We start from the raw sequence: 23,056 nt of genomic DNA, 5'->3' as shown, positions 1-23,056 counted from the left end.
GCTTCCTCTGTTCATTCTCCCCGACGAAGAACATTCTTTTGTCCCTTCAGGACCAGCTATCCTCGCTTATGGCTCAGAGGACTCGCCCAGCAGCAGTCGAGCCTAAGCGAAGGAAGGACCTTAGACTGCCTGTCAAGAGGACTAAGCAGTCTCCTTCGCCTTCTCCTACTTCGTCTCGTTCGCCGATCGCTTCTCCTTCGGCGATTCGCCGATCTCGTTCGTCCGCTAGAAGGACGTTACGTCAGGACGCTTTTGAGGAGGACGCTCTGTACGAGGACGTTCGGCAGGACGTTGGGCAAGACGCTCGTCAAGACGCTTGTCAAGACGCTAAGCAGGACGCTTGGCAAGACGCTAAGCAGGACGTTGGCGTCAGGACGCTTGGCAGGACGCTAGGCAAGAACGTCCGTCAGGACGCTCGCCAGGTCGCTAGACAGGACGCTCGGCAGGACGCTCACCAGGACGCTAGACAGGACGCTTGGCAGGAAGCTCGCCAGGACGTTCAGACCTCCTTTCAAGACGTTTTTGGGGATTCTGATCAAGAAGTCTTTCCCCCAGACGCTAGTTTACGTGCACAAGGCACGTATACCAGCGAAGAAATGTAAGGACCGCTTCTCGAGCAGGTGAGACTGCTGCGGAAGGCGCTGAGGACGCTCGTCCTCCTCAGGACGCTCTACCGTCAACGAGCAGAAGCGTCATAAAGAAGACAGCCGTATTAAGGCTGCATTCTATCAAGGATAGGGGTCCTTTGTTAAATTAAAGGCCAAGACCCGCCATTAGGACGCCTTCTCCTGACAGACGGTCTCCTCTTCCGTTTGAGAAGAAGGAGAGCTAAGTAATTCTGCCGAATCGGCGGAAGAGGAACCTGCTACAGCCCCTTCTATCTCGGACTATAAGGTCCTCGTACGACTCTTGCGGTCTTTGTTTGAAGATAAATTTCAGCCCGCAGCTCCCAAGTCTCCTCCTTCGCAGTTTTCCTCATCTAAAACTGGGAAAACCCCGGAGTTTGTAGAGATGAAAACTTCTCTATCAACAAAACGTGCTTTCAAAAAGCTCCAGGACTGGATGATACGAAGGAGAGAGCAAGGTAAGACGACCTTCGCCTTGCTCCTACTAGACTTAGTGGAAAAGGGGGCATTTGGTATAGAACCAAAGATGAAGTGGGAATTCGTATCCCTTCTTCTGCTCAGGGAGATTTCTCCAGCCTTGTGGATTTGCAGAGGAGGTCGCTTTTACCCTCTGCCAAGGTAACTTGGACCGCGTCGGAGACTGACCATCTTTGAAGGGTCTGCTCAGGACGCTGGAAGTCTTCAACTTCCTTGACTGGTGTTTGGGAGTTCTGGATATGCAAGCGAGAAGCCCAGAATCTCTTAGTCTGGGGAGCTGTCCAACGTGTTAGCATGTATGGACAAAGCCGTCAGGGATGGTTCGGAGGAGCTCGTATCTCACTTTGGAACAGCTTTACTAAAAAAGAGACGCTTTGCTGTGCAATTTCACAGCTCGTTCGGTGACGCCAGCTCAGAAAGCGGATTTGTTGTTTTCGCCTCTTCGAACCATCTCTTCCCCCAGACTTTGGTTAAGGACCTGACGAACAGCTTACAAGAGAAGGCTACTCAGGACCTTTTGGCCCAGTCTACTAGACGGTCAGCCGTACCTTCACCTCTTCGGCTGTAGTTCGTCCGCCGAAGAAAGTTAAGCCCTTTCGTGGGGGCTCCCCCCTCGAGAGCAGCTCCTCGAGGGAGAGGGTTTTCACGAGGAAGAGCTTCCTTTAAGCCAAAGCCTTCCAAGTGAAAAGCATGTCCTTCAGACACCAGTCGGAGCCAGACTGAAGTATTTTGCGGGAGCGTGGAGAGAGAGAGACACGGACTCTTGGTCCCTCAAGATCGTGGAGCAGGGTACAAGATCCCCTTTTTGGACCTTCCTTCCTCTTTCTACGACTCCCAGAGACCTTTCTCCATCCTATCAAGGAGAAAAGAAGAAAGTCTTGTTCGATCTTCTTCAACAGATGATCGACAAAAGAGCGGTGGAACAAGTCGCGGACCTGCAAGTCTCCAGGTTTTTACAACAGAATCTTCCTGGTACCAAAGCAGTCGTCAGGTTGGCGTCCAGTTCTAGATGTGAGCAGCTCAATCTTTTCGTGGAAAAGATCAAATTCACGATGGAGACGCCTCATTCTGTTCTAGGAGCTTTGAGAACGGGCGACTGGATGGTATCCTTAGACTTGCAGGACGCGTACTTCCACATCCCGATCCACCCTCTTTCAAGAAAGTATCTAAGATTTGTCTTGAACAACAAAGTATGGCAGTTCAGAGCTATGTGCTTCGGACTGACCACGGCTCCGATGGTGTTCACAGTGGTGATGAAGAATGTAGCGAGGTGGCTACACTCTTCGGGAATAAGAGTTTCCCTATACCTCGACGACTGGCTGATCAGAGCGTCGTCGAGAGAGAAAGTGTCTGAAGGACTTGCAGTTCACTTTAGCCTTAGCGAAGTCCCTGGGACTTCTGGTCAAACCTCGAAAAGTCGCATCTGTGGACCCCAACCAACCAGTCCATCGTGTATCTGGGGATTCAGATGGATTCAGTGGCTTTTCGAGCGTTTCCGATCCCAGGAACGTCAGCGGCTAGGCTTAGAAAAGATCTCAGCCTTTCTAAGGGAAAGAGACTTGCTCGGCGAGGGAATGGATGAGTCTGCTGGGGACCATTTCCTCGCTGGAAAGGTTTGTTTCCTTGGGGAAGACTGCACATCAGGCCTCTCCAATTCTTCTGGCAGACGAGTGGGAAGGCCAAAGACGATCTCAATGCAGTATTGAGAATATCGATTCCTATCAAGAACCACCTAAGATGGTGGTTGGACCCTCAGAAGCTTCAAGAGGGCGTGTCCCTAAGTCTTTTGAGCCCCGACCTAGTGTTGTTTTCAGACGCTTCCATCACAGGATGGGGAGCAACACTAGGGGGGAAGGAAGTGTCAGGCTCCTGGAGAGGGGAACAGGTAGCCTGGCATATAAATGTCAAAGAACTGGCAGCAGCTCTTCTGTCCCTGCAGTTCTTCGAGAAGAGTTTGGAAAACAAGATTGTTCAGATAAACTCGGACAATACCACAGCACTCGCTTATTTAAAAAACCAGGGAGGAAACCACACTCCAGAACGTTGTACTCCCTAGCGAGAGAGATTCTGCTGTGGGCAAAAAGAAAGAAGGTGACTATCCTGACGAGATTCATTGTTGCAGATGCAAAACGTCAGGGCAGACCTTCTCAGTCGTCGAGACCAAGTCCTTCCGACGGAATGGACCTTGCACGAGGACGTTTGTCGAGACCTGTGGACGCTGTGGGGACGTCCACTGGTCGACTTATTCGCAACGTCAAGGAACAAGAGACTTCCTCTTTACTGCTCCCCGGTCCTGGATCCAGAAGCAATCGCGGTAGACGCTTTTTTTGCTTTGGAATGGACGGGCCTAGACCTATATGCCTTCCCACCATTCAAGATTCTGGGGGAAGTCATGAGGAAGTTTGCGGCCTCGGAAGGGACAAGGTTAACCCTGATCGCTCCGATGTGGCCAGCGAGAGAATGGTTCACAGAGGTCATGTCTTTCCTTGTAGACTTTCCAAGGACATTGCCCTGGAGGAAAGATCTACTCAAACAGCCTCACTTCGAAAGGTTTCATCACCAAACCTCTCCGCTCTGAGTCTGACTGCGTTCAGACTATCGAAAAGTTGGCCAGCGACGAGAGGTTTTTCGAAAGCAGCTGCGAGAGCAATCGCACACGGCGAGACGTGCTTCCACAAGAGCTGTTTACCAGTCGAAGTGGGCTTCCTTCAGGGCATGGTGTAAAAAGGAGGGAGTTTCCTCTTCCTCGACCTCTGTGAACCAGATAGCTGATTTTCTGCTATTTCTCAGAAATGTGCAGAAATTAGCGGTCCCTACCATCAAGGGATACAAAAGCATGTTGTCAGCGGTTTTTAGGCACAGAGGCCTAGACCTGTCTGACAACAAGGATATTCATGACCTTTTGAAGTCTTTCGAGACCTCGAAGGTTCCTCAAATGAGACCTCCATCATGGAATCTGGATGTAGTCCTGAAATTCCTTATGTCGAACACTTTCGAACCGCTTCAGACAGCGTCTCTTCGAAACCTGACAAGGAAGGCTCTTTTCCTAACTTCTCTTGCGACGGCTAAGAGAGTTAGTGAAATTCAAGCGTTTAGCAAGTTAATGGGCTCAAAGGGGACAATGCTGTCTGCTCGTTGAACCCATCTTTCTTGGCGAAGAATGAAAATCCTTCGAACCCTTGGCCGAAGACTTTCGAGATCAAGGGTATGTCAAGTCTGGTGGGCCAAGAACCAGAGAGAGTCCTTTGCCCGGTAAGGGCTCTCAAGTTCTACGTGCATAGACTAAAGAGGTAAGAGGTCCTCAGGTAACCTCTGGTGCTCTGTGAAGAGGCCAGAGTTACCTTTATCGAAGAATGATGTGGCTTTCTTTCTAAGGGACACCATTCGGGAGGCTCATTCATCTTTCCAGAAGACTGATTTGAGCCTCTTCCGAGTAAAAGCGCACGAAGTACGAGCCGTCGCTACCTCTCTTGCCTTCCAAAAGAACATGTCAATCAAGGACATCCTTGATTGCACCTTTTGGAGGAGCAACTCCGTCTTCGCCTCACATTACCTAAGGGATGTGAGAACGATCTATGACGATTGTAATGCACTGGGGCCATACGTTTCTGTGGACACAGTATTGGGGTCCGGAAGTAGCTCTTTCCCTATTCCCTTAGTTAGGTTTAAGTTAGGTTGTTGGGTGTTTTTAGGTTGATGGTGAGTCTTATGTGAAGATCTCCCATCATTTAGTTAGTGTTAAGGGGTTTTTGTGTAATAGTTGGTCAGGTGGTGTCAGTTGCTTCGTTGCCCTCATTTGTATGGCCTCGATGATCTTGTCTCGCTGAGGTCTCCGCACCCGTTGACAGATCATCCAGAGCGCACCAGCACTACAGGTCTCCACCTGGCTGGCAACTCTGTGATTAAGCAAAAGCAGCCTTACGTGACAGTAATCACATAGTCTACTTTGCAAACAGGTAAGGAACCAAGATGTATATCATCTACTTAATTTAAGTTTCCCAAAAAATCCTATTCTGTCTCTTCCCACCATCCGAAGGTGGGATTCAGCTATATATATATCTGTCAGGTAAGTGGCATGAACAAAATGTTATTGTTATTATACAATTAAGTTTGTTCATACTTACCTGGCAGATATATATAATTAAAGTGCCCACCCTCCTCCCCTCAGGAGACAGAGGCATTAATAAAAAATATGAATAGAAAATGGGAATGGTTCCTGATATCCGCCTCCCAGCGGCGGGAATGGGTACTACCACCTGGCCGCCCACTGCGTGTGCCGCGAGTTTTGAAATTTCTGTCGGACGTCAGAAAATACAGCTATATATATATCTGCCAGGTAAGTATGAACAAACTTAATTGTATAATAACAATAACATATTTCCTGCTATTCCTGAGAGAAAAATCTCATCTAGCCGTATCCACAATAAAGGGATACAGAAGTATGCTCTCGGCTGTATTCAGGAATAGAGGATTAGATCTGGCAGATAATAAAGATCTCCACGATCTCATAAGGTCTTTTGAGACTTCAAAGTCTAAGGAACCAGTACCTCCGACTGGAACCTAGACGTAGTCCTCAAGTTTCTGTCATCGGAAAGATTCGAACCTCCTCATCTGGCATCGTTTAGAGACATAACCAGAAAATGCCTATTCCTATTATCTTTAGCTACGGCAAAGAGAATTAGTGAATTACATGCTCTGCAGGATAAAGTAGGATTCAAGGGAGACTCGGCTATTTGCTCGTTTAAGACCCTGTTTTTAGCGAAAAACGAGAATCCCACGAATCCCTGGTCTAAGTCATTCGAAGTCAAAGGAATGTCGAGTCTCGTAGGCAGAGAAGCAGAGAGGTCTCTATGCCCTGTTAGAGCTCTGAAGTTCTACCTTCAGAGAAAGCATCAGATGGGAGGCTCTAGACAAGGTCTTTGGTGCGCGGTAAAAGACCCCACAAGACTGATGTCCAAGAATGCTCTGGCATTCTTTGTAAGAAACGTCATTACAGACGCTCATAAGGTCTGTCCTGACGAACAGTTACAACTGTTGAGAGTAAAAGCTCATGAAGTAAGAGCTGTAGCGACGTCTCTCTCGTTTCATAAGAATATGTCGCTTAAAAACATCATAGATACGGACATTTTGAGATGCAACTCAGTATTTGCATCTCATTACTTGAAAGACGTTCGTGTGACATATGAGAAGTGTTTTTCTCTAGGTCCTTTCGTATCGGCGGATACGATTCTGGGTACGGGAGCCGACACCAATCCTTAAATGTATATACTTTTCTTCTTTTTGGATATGGTCTGGAGTCTCTTCGAACAATGGAGGACTTGGTTTAGCACGGGCGGCCGTCTATGTTGTTCAGTAAGAGGCTCTTGTCATGTCCAATTAGATGAGTATAATTTTTTTTTGAAAATTATGTATGTGTGCGTAGTGGTTTTGAGTTACGGTTGTTGTGACGAGTTCGGGGATAACTCGGAGCAATCCTTAGTTCTAACATATGGTTAGGATCAGGTGGTCGGGATTGGTTGTGTGCTCCTTCATAAGGTGTATTGTCATATAAGTGGATCAGCACCCATTGACAAAGTCCTTTTAGGCTCTGCCGAGTAAGCGGATAAGACCCCATCGGCAGACCCACAAGAACTCTTGGCCATAGATCATATATCTCGCTAAAGTTTCTTGAGGTGATGCAGACTACTGGGCAACCACCCACGAAGTCTACCACCTATCAGGTAGGAACCAAGGTTTTATTTATACCTACAACATATGTTGTTTACCTGTCTATTCCATATAGAAGCTGTCTCTTACCCTCCACCGAAGGGTGCCAATCAGCTATGTATATATCTGACAGGTAAGTTGATTGTATGAAAATGATATTGTTATGATACAATAAAGTTTCATACATACTTACCTGGCAGATATATACAATTAAAGGCCCACCCAGCCTCCCCGCAGGAGACAGGTGAAAGAGAGAAAATATGATAGAAAACGGGGATGGTTCCTAGTCCTGCCGCCCAGGGCAGGCCGGTAGATCACCTGACCTACCTGTAGCGAGTGGCGCGAAATTTTGAATTTCTGTCTGGGACGACGGTAGTCTTAGCTATGTATATATCTGCCAGGTAAGTATGTATGAAACTTTATTGTATCATAACAATATCATTTTTAGAGTCAGACAAAAGAGAATCTACTCTTCGGCAATATGATTCTGCTGTAAGAAAGCTAGCCAAGTTTCTAAAAGACTCAGAGGTTCGGACAATGACTACGAATCTGGCAGTTACCTTTTTCAGAACTTTGTTTGAAACAGGCCTAGCCGCTAATACAATTACAACATTGTTCCGATACGTAATACAAACCATCGGTCCTTTAACAATAGGAAGTAGCTAGCGGCAGCTGGAACGGTCGTAAGCTTTGAACAAGGGGAGAACGGTAGTTAACTGCTTGTCCGACCGTCGCGCGGGCGGTAAACAAATCACTTTTGCTTTCGGCCGCGGGTGTGAAGGACGTGTTCGTCATCGCTCTCTGCCCGCTTCATCGTCGTATGCTTTGTTTATATTGTGTTTTCTACTAATGGTTTGTTTGACTTGAAAATGAAACTGTAAGTACACTGTTTTCATTTTCATTACTTAATTATGAACCAACATGGAGTTATCGCCGTAGATGCGGCGATTTCCTCTCTTTTCATGAATTGAACCCTTGAATTATGCCTCGGTGCCGAGGGCGGGCGCGCTCGCACCGAGTCAGGTATTTTGGGCGAAAGTGTGTAATTGAAAAATGTAAGTACTCTTTTCATTATATGTTTGCCCTGTGCGTTCGTTACCGAGAGTGTGTTTGCGCTCGGCACGAGCCTTTTAATTTTGTATAATAGAATGCAATGAAAGTGGATTCGCAATTGCAATATTCTTTTCATTTTCATTTATTTATTTCCATGAAATTTAATTTGGATCAATTTTCGTTCTTACCCGGGAATTGATCCTTACGATTTTTTTATGTGGAAATGAATCGCAAGTGCAGTATTCTGTTTCATTTTCATATATATTTTATGATAGCATCATATTATTGGATCAAGTTTCCGTTCTTACCCGGGAATTGATCTTTTCCCCCTTTAAGTTCTTGAAAAGTGAATCGCAAGGGCAAGTATCGTTTCAATTTTCATATTACTTTTCACTGCTGTGCGGGGGTAGGGGAAGCGAAGGTCTGCCAGGAAGTCGTCGGAAAGCTCTCCCGCGACTCCCTTGGTATCCGATTCTTCGTCTTCCTTCCTGCCCCCGCTCAGCTTCTTCGTTGTATTTTGTATTTGGGTCTTCCTTGCGTTCGGGGTGGGCATGTCTTCCCCCCGTGGGTGAGGAACCCCTCTTACTAATCTATCTATGTTACCGCAGGTGCTACATCCGTGGGAGACGACCTTGGACAGGTATGGACCACCGCGGAGGCAGGGCGTGCCTAGCATCCACGGGCTGCTGCAGCGTCTAGCGAGGTCTGGGGCGGTCTCCACTACTACCACGGCCGCTTATGCTGCTCCCCCCCCTCCTGGTCTACACTCCCATGCGGTGTCGATGACGCCGTCTGCCGCTACTAGGGCCGCAGCCGTACCGAGGTGGGGTTGCCGCCGCCGCCTGTTTTCTTCGTGCTGCCTGCCCCAGACTTCCGCTGTTCCAGCAGCTCGCCCCGGGACCGGGCGCCAGGACCCAGGTTCCGCTGGCTGCCGATGATTCTACGAGGCGATCGCTGGGCCAGCCGTACCTGCCGCTGATGTGATTCCCGCTGTTGGCTTGGCTGTCCCTTCTGGGTCTACCGCTGCCGCTGTTCCTGCCGCTCCTGAGCTGGTTGCTGTTCCTGTCGCTCCTGGTTCCTGTGCCTGTCCATGCTGGTCCTGCCCACGGTGTGTCTTCCCCAGTCCCAGGTCCTTCCGGACAGGTGCAGTCGGCCGTGTTGCTTCGGCAATAGCCCCGGCTCCGGCCTGGATGGAGGACCTGACGACTGTCCTGCGTGAGCTGACGAGGAAGAGGAGAAGAGGAAAGCTGTCATCTTCGTCTTCATCGTCTGCTGCTTGGCCTCTTCCCCTTCGACTTCTAAGGCCCATAAGCCGAAGAAGAAGAAGGCTGCCTTCCCCCCTAAGAAGTCTCCTTCGGGAACTTCTAAGGGCCCGTCCCACCTCGGTGGGACGGGGGGTCCTTCTGCTGGTCCTCCTGCTCCTTTCCGGAGCGTGGGCCCTCTCCCCTTCCGTAAGGAAGAGATAGACGGGGACCAGAGGAGTATCGGTTAGCTCTGGTACTTCCTCGCCTGGTGCTAGCGCGATGCGCTACGCCAGGTTCCGGCTCGGTCTCTCGTTCGTTGCGAGAGATCCCGAGTGTACGTTCTCCCTCGGGAGACCGTGCAGCCAAGTTTCGGCGCCAGAGTTCGCTCGGCGCCAAGACGCGGCACGGAGCAGAAGGCTGGTGAGAGACGCTCAGGTGACTCTTGCCAGGCCAGCGGCCGCTCTTGCAGCGACCAGCTGGTAACCCGGGTTTTCCCCCCTAAGAAGGCTCCTTCGGGACCTTCTAAGGGCCCGTCTCGCTCCGGCGATTCGGGGAGCTCTTCTGCTGGTCCTCCTGCTCCTCGGGAACAGGGCCCTGTCTTTTTCTTCTACCAAGGAGAAGAAGATGGGGACCAGAGGAGTACCAGCTTCGGCTGGCACTTCCTCGCCTGGTTCTAGCGGTTCTGCCGCTAAACCAGGAATCCGCCTCGGCTTGCCTCTGTTAGCGAGAAGTACCGAGTGGACGGTCTCCCGCGGTGGAGACCGTCCAGCCAAAGTCTTGACGCCCGAGCTCGCTCGCCGTCAAGACCGAAGCGCGGAGCAGAAGACTGGCGAGAGTCGTGCAGACGACTCTCGTCAGGCCAGTGGACGCTCTCGCAGCGACCTGCTGGCTGCTCGGGTTGACGATGGTCGCTGACCAGCCACGAGTTGAGGCGAGGAAGGGGTCCCCACGGCCGTCGGTACCAGCCACGGCTGGTACCAGCGGCTCGACGCGCCGAGAGGACGCTCCCGCCGGTCTCACCGCGACAGCGAACCTAGCAGGTCACCTGACGCCGCTCCCATCGGGACCGGGCGAAGATGGTAACCAGCAACAGCTCGCCTGACGCTAGAGATCAGCGTCGACGTTCTCAGCCGAGCCTCTCGCCCCAGGCGAGCGGCAAGGCTAGGCCTGCTGCTCGATCGCCACCGCGGGTTGACGATCAGCAGCAGCCCTCCAAGCACGCTGGTCCTGCCAGCGAGCTAGGGGGGGGCGTCAGGTCTGCTCTCCTTACCTTCAACCTCCTCGGGCTACACCGGGAGGAGCGAGGTACCTATGAGTGATCGCGAGAGGTGCGCCGCTCGCGATCCCGCTATGACGCCCGTATGGACCAGGCACGGTTCTAGGACCGACCAGGACATACGTGCAAGTAGCTTGGAGGCGACCGTCGGGGAGGGGTCTGCCGCTATTTCCTCCTTCGGAAGGAGGAGTATCTCGCGGGATCTGTTCTTGTTGGAAGGACTGGACGGTCCTACTCCGCAAGACGCGGTTACTCCCGAGATACAGAGGAAATTGCAGAAGTTATTAAGCTGATTCGTCAGCATAATGACCTTGCGGAAGGATTGCCGCTCCCACCAGCAGAGCCACGTCTCTGCTCGAGTCGTTTTGGGGCCCGAGAGGGAACCCAAACCGACGGTGGGTCTTGCCGCGATCGGAGCTTTGCCGATTCTGTCCTCCGAACCAGAGTCTCTCGTCTCCGGACAAGAAGGCTCGCTCAGTTCTGCCGGGTCGATCAAGCTACTTCCACCTCCTCTACTGCGACAGCGGCGTTTCTACGTGTCTTCGGACACCGTATTTAAATACTCCTTCGGTCTCCTGAGAGGTTTCGACCTCGACGAGGACTGGAATGAGTCGGAGGACGGTATCGGCTCTCCCCTGTCAGGTGTCGATCAGCCCCACCCAGACGACGTTCACAGTGGCGGCAGACCCTTACCTACAGTGAAGTTAGTTAGAACCCTCCCGGGGGGAAAACGCGGAAAAACGTTTTCCTCCCTGACGATACGTTTTCCCAGACTCTGAGAGACCATCGCCGCAAGGCGATGGCTGCTCCTATTCTTCTCTAACTGCTAGTTCCACTGGGAAGGCGATGCGATATCCAATTCCTCCCCCATTCCTCTCTCCTTACGGCTACGAGGGAAAGGGGAGGGATCCTACAGAGATTTCTCTGTAGGAATTCCCACGTTTCGGGGACTGCGCTACCTTTGGGGGGGGGGGGGAAACCTTCGGGGGGTCCTACCTGACGTAAGCCCCGGTCGTTGAGGAGGGATCCTGCCCCATTCTCGATTTCTACGGGAATCGAGAGGACCACCAGCCGATATCGTTTGACGAATTCGGTGGGGGTTTCGCAGACTGCTTAGAATTCTAAGGAAATTTCTTATCGGCATTCAGACGTGTTTTCGAGTTTTTTACGATCTCCAAACACTTAGGCGAGACCACGGTCTAAAGTGAGCGAGACGAGAATCCCCGATGTTACATGATAATCGGGAACCTCGCCTATGCTCGAATTCCTGGAATTTCTAGCATTGGGAAGAAGACTGCTGCTGAAAGAAACTATCTTACAGTAGGCGACCAACCTGGAATAGAGAAGATCGGACGGGAATATCCAGTTTGGCTTGAACTATCGTCTTAGTATTCTGTTCACCATTGAAGCTTCCTTCGAGGAAGACTTCTCCTTCACTCTTTGATAGAGATCGAAAGGTGGTCGATCTCCAATCCTTATTTTTGTTTTCTTGAAGGAAAGAATTTAGGATGGAGATCGTTGTTCAGAATCCTACAAATATACTACGTATATTAACCTCGCGACATGATTCTGCTAAGCAGTTGAATTGTCCGAGGGGTAAGGCGCATATCCTAGTTTATCTACGGATTGCGACTTAGAAGAGAAGTATTCTAATTGAACTGCAACTCGGGGTTGCCTGCAACCTCCCAGGAGTTTTCAGTTTCAATTTTATATACTTATGGTTTTGTCACGACAACACCATTTCAACTTTTATATTTACCGAAATTCGTTTCGCCTAAATATAATTGCTCGAGCATATCTTTTATGCTCGGTAGTTCTAGCCGAACGCATTCCTTCATGGAATAATGGATTACATGGCAACTCAGGATGACGAGTCGGCGAGAGCTCAGGCTCAACTACTGCGTATTGAACTGCCTGACAGCAGCTCAGTATCAGCTGGGCCTCCGAGATGCACGGTCAGTTATGTCTCTCTCTCCCCTGGTTTGATTGACTACCGAACCGTATCTCTGCCCAACAATCATGGACTTAGGTCTCTGATTAATGGGGATTCTCGCAATAATGAAGGACCATCTACTGCTGTGACGCTAGATTCCATCGCACGGTAACAGAAGTCTGTACAAGTCTCCCGCTGCATCGCACTGCGATAATGCGAATGATTTTGCAGACATCTGAGTTTGTCTTCAAAATATCTCGTATTCGTAGGTATACAATTGTTCATTGTTCAACCCGAATTACGAGATGTGTCAGAAGACATTGCCTACTCTCCGACCTGACAGCTCTACTTCCAAATGTTCAGCCCATGAGAAGCAGTTCTTCAGGCGGCTTTCCCCTGTGTTTTCATTACTGAAGAACGCCCCGCTTTCATTGCAACTACGACTTCTCACCGGACAGCAATGAAATAGCGGTTAGCGTTTTCAGTCATTTGTAAGCACAGGTTATGAATCTTGAGAATCCTTCTCTCGATTCGTCTGTGAAGACGTAGGTTGCATTCAATATCTACCTTCGTCTTCAACGGTACATAGTGTGTTTTTCTTTCCCTTAGCTGAGATTCAACAACCATGAGATGTTTGCCTTCAGGGACCTCGGTCTCTAGAAGGCAATTGACTTTCGCCTGTTGGGCACATGCCTTAAGAGAATCATCACCTCGCTGTCCGGCATTGGTGACAAACAAATACATTATTTGTTTGGTCTCTCGGCATAACCCTTTAAAGGCGAAGGTCACGTGACTTACTCGGATGCTTGACAACTTGCCTCCTACCGAACGCAGTCAGTCGGCAGCTGTCAGAGCGGCCGAGTCAGTTACGAACTACGCTGTTGACTTAGTTCGGTTGTTACAGAGCAATCATTACTTTTCGTTTTAATAGCTTGTCACAGTACCCATACCATTGACACCCACCATGGAGTGTCGGTGTCCTATCCACTACCGAGAACTTCGCTGCATGGGGATAGGAGGATGCGAGAGACTTCGTGGCAAACGGACAGACCAGTATGGGTACTGGACATCACCGAAGTAGAGAAGAGGAATAGGTCATGCGACTATTTCCTTCTTTTCCTCTGAGGAACTGCATGACTTCTCCTGCGAAGTCAAGCATCCAGGGGATGGGGATCCGTGACGCTCGATTTCGTACCGAACTTCGTAGCGAAGACTCAGAACCCTTCGGTCCCTGACGATTGGTTCGAGTCGTTCACAATCCCCTCCCTAATGGACTTCACCGCCTTCGATGCGAAGGAGATGCTGCCTTGTCCGCAAGAACTTCTCCGTGGCGCAGGTACTGAAGGCAGGGGTCTGGTCCAACCAGACCACATGACCTTCCTTCTACCTTCGGGATATTGCCCACAGGTCCTTGGATCTTTTTCCTTGGGACCCGTGGTGGCTGCTCAACACGTTGTGTAGCGAACACCCAGACCCTCGCAGGCTGAACAGCATCGAGTCCTGGTGTGACCGTAAGAATGGATGAGTGAATGAGAGTGTGACTGGCTCCTCTTCCCATCTTTTTCTTCCCCTCTACCTGTGGTTAGAGGGACACGGTCGTCACCCTGCTGGATTAGGACAAGATGCAGGTGAGCTACTCAACAGAGCCCCATCCTATCCCTTTCACTAGGGATAGGAGCGTATATCCACCTTCTCCAACAAGGGGGAGGAAGTGGATGCCAGCTTGAGACAACCCATACTTTATGCCTCTTGCAAACAGGAACAAGTTCTTGCTTGCTGGTACGAAGAGATACGCTTGCCTCTCTCTTAGTACTCGGCCCAGAGGTCTGACCATTGATCCTGCGGTGCACACCCCGATCAATCGGACAGAGGCTTGGATCCCTCCCTCGCTCTTACAACCAGGGAGGCATTCCAGGGATGGACGAACACCAGTCTTTTCATCAAAAGACTCAGATTCCTCCCACCAAGAAGTGAGTCTTCCTATTGTTAAAGGACCGATGGTTTGTATTACGTATCGGAACAAATGACAATTTGTCGAAAATTGCATTTTTCCTAACTATACAAACCTGAGCGCCTCAACATATAGTCCCTCCTCCATGCCAAACCCCTCACTCTGCGTATTTTGCATGGGCCAAAAGCAAAAGTGATTTTGTTTACCTCCCAGTCGCGCGCGCGACGGTCGGACAAGCAGTTAACTAACCTTTCTACCCCCTTGTTCGAAGCTTACGACCGTTCCAGCTGCCGCTAGCTACTTCCTATTGTTAAAGGACCTCAGGTTTGTATAGTTAGGAAAAATGCAATTTTCGACAAATTGTCATATTAAGTCTGCTTTAAAGAAAATATTTCAGATCGGGTTTAATATTAATCTTACAGATTCGTATTTTTCGTCTATTCCGAGAGCCTGTGCCAGACTAAAACCAGTAACTCGTCCTCACACAGTTTCCTGATTTTTAAATGATGTCCTTAAGCTAGCTTCTGACACTGATAATGACTCATGTACTTATATAACGCTTCTTAGGAAGACATTATTCTTAATAAGTTTAGCCTCAGGAGCCAGAATATCTGAACTCTCAGCATTATCTAGAGAACCAAATCATATTGACTTTCTTTCTTCTGGTGAAATATTAATCTTTCCAGACAGAAAATTCTTAGCAAAGAATGAGGATCCACAGAATAGATGGTCCCCGTGGAAGATTGTCCCACTTCCACAGGATCTATCTCTGTGTCCAGTTAACACTCTGAAAGCCTATTTGAATAGAACCTCCAAAAAATCTTCAGGCCCTTTATTTATTAGAGAGAATGGAGGAACCATTTCCCTGAAAGGAATCAGACAACAGATTCTTTATTTTATTAAACAAGCCAACCCGGAATCAGTCCCACATGCCCATGATATCCGAGCAGTAGCTACAAGTCAATTATTTTCATCACGTGAATTTTGAAGAATTAAAAAGATATACAGGCTGGAAATCACCAGCAGTATTCAAACGCCACTACCTAAAATCCTTGGAAGCTCTAAAATTTGCAACAGCGGCAGCAGGGAATGTGGTTCCTCCTGATATAACAGAACCATTATAACAGGGTCTAATCTTCATAAATATTTTTTCCTTTAGTACTTTCTCTCCTACCTGCCTCACTTATTGTCCCTGCCTTTGCCTTGATCTTCATCTGGATTGCACATTAACCCACTCTTATGATGTATATATGTTAATAATGTTATTGTATTAGATTTAGACATCTTATATTATCTATTTTGGGATGTTTTTCCTTAATGTTACCAATAGTTTTGGAACTGTCACTAATTTTTATAGTTTAAGAGATATGTAAAATTAAGGTTTACTATTAAATATTCTTAATTAAAAACATTCCGATTTTATTTCAGTTCCTTGACTATATGTTTATTTCCAAGCTTATGGGACCAATTCTCTGTTACTATTTCACGAAGCGGCACAGGTTGAGCCCAGAAAAGGGATTTTGACAAAGCAAAAATCTATTTCTGGGCGAGGGACCTGTGCCGCCCAGTGAACCCACCCCTCTTTTTTTCCTCACCCCCTAGACTGGCCCAAGCTTGGGTGCTATTAGGAATGATGGGAGTCGCGTGGGTAGTAGTAGTAGTAGCGGGCAGTAGTCGGATGTAGAGCGGCACCTCGTAGTAACGGGGGGATGTTGAGAAAGGAGAGAACCAATTGGTAAGGGACCTCTGATAGTGGTTTTAACACGCCCCAGTTACTACACCGACACCCTATAAGGGTGAGCGAGCTGGGTATATTCCTAGCATTCCATGCAACTTTTTTCTCTGGTATATTTAGCAGTTTTTATACCTTATAAATGGTGCTATAAGGAGCATTTCACGGAGCGGCACAGGTCCCTCGCCCAGAAATAGATTTTTCCTTTGTCAAAATCCCTTTTTCGGGATAAATCGCCCTGGTGTCACAAAACCGAAGGTCAGAGGCAAAAATCATATGCAGTTTGGAGATGTCCCAAGTCACCCTATTAAGTGGTATGAATGTCAAAGTCCTGTCCTTAAAAAATGGCATTAGCCGGCCTGCCCCCTTAAAGGTGAATTTATTTGTAGATTTCAGCCCATAGATTCCAGATGTGGCTGTTTCCTGGACCAGGACTTTGATATTCTTTCCAGGTTGCATGTTATAAGTATAGATTAGGGATGGTTGAATTCTGGTAATACTCTCAGCCTTAGCAAGTGGGCTATCCCATCATCTAGCCTCTTATTTTGGTGCTATCCCTTTTGAGTTGGGTAGAGGTTGGACATTTTGGAGTCTTCCTTACTGGTGTCATTGGTAGATATGAAGATCATGAAAGGTACATGGTGTTTTTATAAGATTTTCAGACAGTATTTATTTTAACTGTTTGTTTTGTAAATGATAAAGTGGAAAATAAACAAGATTGAAAGTAAAATTTACCCCTGATAAGAAATGCTTCCAAAGATTAATTGGATTTGAAGAAGCAATCACTACCACAAGAGCTCAGGAAGTTATTAAAGGAGAAATTTTAGAATGAAATGGCAAAACCAAATTGCATAATGTGTTCATCACAAAACAGTTACTGGTAAATTGAGAAATAAAAGATTTAGACTTCATATGTAGCCGTTCACAAGGGACAAAACAACTTGGTTAAAGCTTGAGAAAGTATTGAAAAGTTTATAAGAATTTTAGTTCAAGCAAGTCACAAATGCATGCTTCTGTTGAAATTTCAGCCTGATGCAAGTGATGTGATCCACTCCATTTCTTCTCCAAAACTTTCAATAGTGTAAAAGTTTTCATACAAGGTAGACTCAAAAGTTAAGTAAAAGTGAATTCTCAAAAAGATGCCCTCCTAAAATGTCTTTGATTATAAAACTAAAGGGAGCTAACATTGATATTGTGTTATCTCATCTCTGTAAAAATATTAAAAGACAGACTGATTCAGCATCGTAATTGCTTTGGATATCGGCTTGTTTTTACATCATGTAGTAGTAATGAAAGGTGTTGCACTTGCTCTGTACTGCAAAACCTTAGTGAAACCATCCTCAACTCTGCCATGGCACTGGCACTATCACAAGACAAAGACTTAAGCGGTTATTGTCTTCCATGACATGGATGGTGGTTGTGTGTTGCATGGCAGTTGTAATAGTGCTTCCTTTCGTAATTTGAAAGTCTCTTGCTTGATACAGATGCCTTGCTTTGTGGGCCTTTGGTTTAAGAACCATTCAAGTGACAAACCTTTGGCTATTTAAGAACTTGGTTCATGACTCATCCATTCTCCAAGTGTTTTGCTGAATGCTAAAGGCCTATGCAAACATTAGGACAATCAGCATCTTTGCATCCCTCTAAAATGGCAGGTCATTTATATACTGTATATGAATAATTGGGTTCAGATGCAAAGCCATTATTCATATAGCGGGGAGACTTATTTTGGCCAAATAAGTCTCCCCGCCTCTTGTGCACACAGTCTATGCACATAGTAAGGTTATTGGATGAGACATACATGAGTCTCCAGAGGGTGCATGCATTGATAAAGTACCTTTTGTATGTCTGTCAGACAAAACTAATGAACTGGGAACATCCTGCAGACATAAAATATAGTTATATTTACAGTATTATTAATGATTTTGTATGACGAAATTAATGTCTGTATTTTTATTTGAAGAAATTAAATAGTTTATATGAACAAACAATTTTGTTTTCCAAAAATAAAATATATATTGTTCTAAGTGTTGCATTATTTATTTTCAGATGCAGTGCAGAAAACAAGAGTTCTCATGTGTCACAAGGATTGCAGTGAAAAGTGAGGATTACATATTAGGAAAATATACCCAATCTTTTGATTAATAAACCGGTGCTTTCCCATATGTATACTGAGGTCCAGGCCGTAGTGATATAAGAGTAATGGTTTGTTTCCAGTTGATAGTTGAGGTTTTAGAAAAATAGAAGTTCATGGAAGGATAAATTTTGTGTGGTGATTTTAGAAAAATTATTTTAATAAAGTAATATTGGTATAAGAGGTTAATAATCTAATGAATAATGTTATGTGCCTCTATTAGAGGATCTTGGAGACTGTAATACCAGGTTCAAAATTTTACATGAATATTGTCCATATATTAAGAAATTTCTTAGTATGAAGGGAAATCAGTTTTTTATTGGACAGAATACTGATTAGTAACTCGGTATGATTAATAAGCGACTGATTGATTTTATTAAAAAAGCTCTGATTGAATTTGGTTTATGAGCACCTGGTGTTTTTACCTGGAAGGTTTAGTGAAGGTTTTGTAGACATGCCATAAATATATTGTGAAGGTCTGTATTCAACCTAAATTCATCTCATTTTATTTTTGTATAATGAACAAAGAAATCCTTGGATATTTAATTTATTTCACTTTTTCATATGTAATGTTGGTCTTAAACAGATTTTTTGTTGTAGGTTAAAGCTTTAATTATTAAGCATGGAAACTCAAGTTATGGTTACAGTGAGCGATGACAATAGCACCATGAATGTTACACATGTCACAGAACATGCTTATCAGGAAAGTAGAGATGAGTATTGTGATGGCATGAACTTACTACAGCCAGACAGCAAAGACAATCGCTCAAGGTCTTTTACATGTAAAGAATGTGGTAAGTCCTTTTTTACCAATTGCCATCTTAAAGAGCATATGAGAATTCACTCAGGAGAGAGGCCATTCTGTTGTACTTATTGTGGAAAGTCATTTTTAAGAAAAAGTCACCTGAAAGTGCATACGAGAATCCATACCGGAGAAAAGCAGTTTAGCTGTACATATTGTGGTAAGAGATTTAGAGAAAAGAGTTTTTGCACAACACACGAGAAAACTCATGTGGGAGAAAAGCTGTTTACTTGTTGTGAATGTGGAAGAGCATTTAAAGAAGAGCAAAGTTTAGCTCTGCATCATATGAGAATTCATACGGAGGAGAAGCCATATTTTTGTACAAATTGTGGAAAGAGGTTTAGTGAAGAAAAATCTCTTGCTAGTCACATGAGAATGCACCGTGACAGACAGTTCTCTTGTCCAGAGTGCAATAAAAAATTTATTGCAAAGAGTCATCTTAATTTGCACTTGAGAATTCACACTGGAGAGAAACCATATCATTGCCATGATTGTGGAAAGAAATTCACATACAGTAATTCTTATAAAAAACACATGAAAATTCATTCTGGTAAGAAGCCATTCAGTTGTTTAGAATGTGAAAGGGGTTTTATTCAGAAGCGTGACCTTATGTTGCACATGAGAACTCACACAGGAGAGAAGCCATTCTCCTGTTTAGAATGTGGCAAAAGTTTTCAAAGAAAAGAATATTTGAAAATACACTTAAGAATTCACACTGGAGAAAAACCGTATCTTTGCACCGAATGTGGAAAGCTTTTTAGTCAGAAATCGTCACTGAATGCACATTTGAAACTCCACAAAGCAAATGGATTACATGTATTATCAGAAGAGGAAAGTAAAGTGAGTGACCTAGACAGGAGTCCCATGGTGCCTGTTAAGTGTGAAATAGAAGAAATTGATTGTGATACGGTTGACAGTAACTCAGATCAGAAAGGGAAATCTGATTTTGAAGTAGAAAACTATGATAAGCTATTAGATGAATGTTTGAGTGAAGAAGAAACAAAAGTATTTCAGCCTGAACTAGTTTGTATTAAACAAGAGGAAGCTTATTGATTTTGATTGGTTTTACAGTTTTTTATTTTGGGTTTTATATACATAGCACTATACATGTAGTTGAAAACTTATCAGTAAGATTGATTTTAACATTACTAGTATTTGGAATTGTTGAGAAATTTAATTGTGACTAGAGTTTCATGTCATCCCTTAGGTTTCCTGCATATATAATTGTGTGCTAATTAGGCATTGTTACTTTTCCCATTTACTTAACAGTGGTTCACTATGTTTTTGGAAAATGGTGTACATTTGTGATGCATAGTATTGATATCATGTATCGAAGGTTAAATACAAAATTCCTGGATACTTTACATTTTGCATCTTATGTATCCTTTGTCTAAGTTCATTTTTGTTTTAACTCAAAACCCATAATTTCATATGAGTTCTGTGTGGTCTGCACTGCACTCCAATAGATACCATAGTGTAAAGAAAAAGGATACTCTCCCTGACTGACCATGAGTCTTGGAACCCTGGTACCACCACAGTGCTAAGTCATTCCCTTGTGTCTTCAGCCAGAGCACACTTGTTGTTGCCCTAGTTATGGATAGTAATATTATACTCATTCACACTCACTTTTTCTCTTTGTCTGCTTTATGGTGAATAATGATGGTAAATAGATGGGTTGACTATTTGATAACACAAAGCAAACAAACTACCACCAAGACTACCTTACTCACCTGTTCCAGACCAGGCCAGCAAATGACGTGTCTATTCCTCAACCCACCCACAGGAAGAAGGAGAGAACAAGAGAAAGAAAGAGACCAGCCAACTCACACATTCTCTCTTCCACACAATCATCTTGGGTAAGATACAAATGTTCCCAGTTAAGGGCAACGATGAGTTACACAATCTGTTGGGTAGCCACCACAGGAACCAAGGTAAAATGACAAATTTTTTAAGATAATTTTATTTTTTATACCTACAAACCTGAGGTCTTAACAATAGGATAATTTCTAGTGCCTGGCTGGATCTGGTTAAACCACAGATGAGATCTGGCAGCCTGTGCATATATCAGGCAAAAAGTGGTCAAGGACCACACACCCACGCCACAGCGTTCAGTCTTTCCCAACCCAGGATGTCTTTTACCAAGACAGGGATGGCTAGAGATGGGTAGTACAAGGTTAACACCTCAGGTTTGTAGCTATGAAAAATACAAATTGTCTTAGAAAATTTGTCATTTGTTCATATGTGAACAAAACTTCGGTCTTAACAATAGGATAGACTTATACTTGGAGGGAGGTACAGATACCCTAAACTGGCTGAGGGCCTAGCCACCAGTCCAGCTCCAGAAGAAATATCTACCAGAGAGGGACTGATGCCCATGAGAAGCTAGATACATTGAAATCCAACTACTCAGTCACTGAGTGACGTACAGTCGGCCACACATATAAGTAAACACATTTCAGCTACAAGGGCTGGATGTGATCTGGTAACACTGGAACTGTGCCTCCAGACGCACGATGAAACCCGCCCCTCCACCGTGGCCACCGCCCTCCACACATCTTCCCCAAACATTTTTCCCTCCAACCTTCACTCCCACCCTTTCAAGCACACGTTTATAACTTCTGCTCCCTCTCTCTAATTTCTTCTTTAAGGAAACTAATATAACTGAATCTATTCTGTAGGTTTATTTTCTCATCATGTGGAGGCGAGAAAACCCGTCTGTTCAACTTTTGTCGTAATGATATTATTACTTGCTGTTACCGACAGAAGAATTAACTCGGTTTCGTGGCGCTCTCTTGTAATAATGGGATTTAGCTATCTACCAATAAAACCCTTGTCTATCAAATAACAGCATACCTACTACTCTTTAATTATAATTGTAATATCAACAGCCGCATTCCAAATTCTTATTATTACAAAGAACTAGCTTCAGATCGTGTAGGACCTTACATAACTCAAATTAAGCATGAAGAAATAAAGAAGGTATAAGTTGAGGAGAGAAAGACCTCCATAGGCCTAGAAGACACTGAAGGAGGAGAAAAAAAGACAGTTATAAGAGAGAGGATAACAGCAAGAAGGAGGCAGACGGAAAGGAGACACAGTGTAATAGAGCTGAGAGTGTGGCTGGTGTCACAAGGGGCACCATTACCCTCTTAAGTATAAAGGGGGCATAGGTCTTGACTTGTCATAGGGGTTATTATGGGAGTCGATTCTTCCTTATGGTTGGACGTTTGTTTGGTCACAACCGACTATCATTGGATCACATCCGACATCGGGTCAAATTCTCGTATTTTTGTGCATGATTTTAACTGCTCGGCACACGTCTACATTTATCGATGGCAAGCATGTGCGTTTTTGTTTGTTTGTGTTCGTCCTGCAGGTGTGAATTCCCACGTTAAGAATGTATCATGTAATAATAAGATTATATCCTTTTATATATATATATATATATATATATATATATATATATAATATATATATAATTTGACGTCCAAACCTGATATTAGTAACATTTTAACGTATACATAATTAAGAGACAAATATTACAGCACCCTATAATTACGGATACACAATAGATTGAAAAATAACGATTTAATATGAAATATGTTATATAATAAGATACGACCAAAAAGAACTATTGCTTAGTCTCAATGAAGGCACATTACACTTCAAACAACAACAATATCTTAGTTTTATTAAGACTTTCTGAATAAATGTTTCCTCCCTTCTGTTACAGTATCAGAATTTAGTCCATCCACCATCGCTGGCGCCTTCATTTTGCCCGGCAGTATGTACAACGAAGAACTTGAGGTTTTCTGGGCAAGAGGTTTTTTTTTTTTTTTTCTCTGATGAGAAAACACTTTGCGTCGACCTCGCACGGACAGTTGCACTGTTGGCGATGCAATAATACAGGATACTCCAGTGAGCACATCTACGATCAAGCCAGAAGCGGCCACGTTACCTGTAACGTGTGGGGTTAACTTATACACCCTGGGTGAGCTGGCAGAAATACAGGGAAGATTCAACGCCGACCAATACCTTGAAATACTGGAAGACGTGATGGTCCCAACTGTTCAAGCCATGGCATTTCCCTACCCAGAGAGCATTCTGTTCATGCAAGTATGTAGT

The 23,056-nt window shown here is 45.4% G+C and overlaps 1 protein-coding gene across 2 annotated transcripts in view; it reads left to right on the top strand.

Annotated features, from left to right (window-relative positions):
- LOC135210987 (gastrula zinc finger protein XlCGF52.1-like) overlaps positions 1-20,624 on the top strand; it is a 66,160-nt gene extending 45,536 nt beyond the window's left edge. For both annotated transcript variants that reach the window (XM_064243988.1, XM_064243989.1), the window contains one exon: positions 18,045-20,624. In XM_064243988.1, coding sequence (XP_064100058.1) covers positions 18,752-19,984 — 1,233 coding nt within the window. In that variant the 5' untranslated portion in view covers positions 18,045-18,751 and the 3' untranslated portion in view covers positions 19,985-20,624. The remainder of the gene's footprint in view (positions 1-18,044) is intronic.
- Positions 20,625-23,056: the final 2,432 nt, after the last annotated feature.

This window comes from Macrobrachium nipponense, chromosome 4, assembly GCF_015104395.2.
Source record: "Macrobrachium nipponense isolate FS-2020 chromosome 4, ASM1510439v2, whole genome shotgun sequence".
Lineage (NCBI taxonomy): Eukaryota > Metazoa > Arthropoda > Malacostraca > Decapoda > Palaemonidae > Macrobrachium > Macrobrachium nipponense.
Note: the sequence above shows the minus strand (reverse complement) of the source record. Positions and strands in the feature narration are given on the sequence as shown.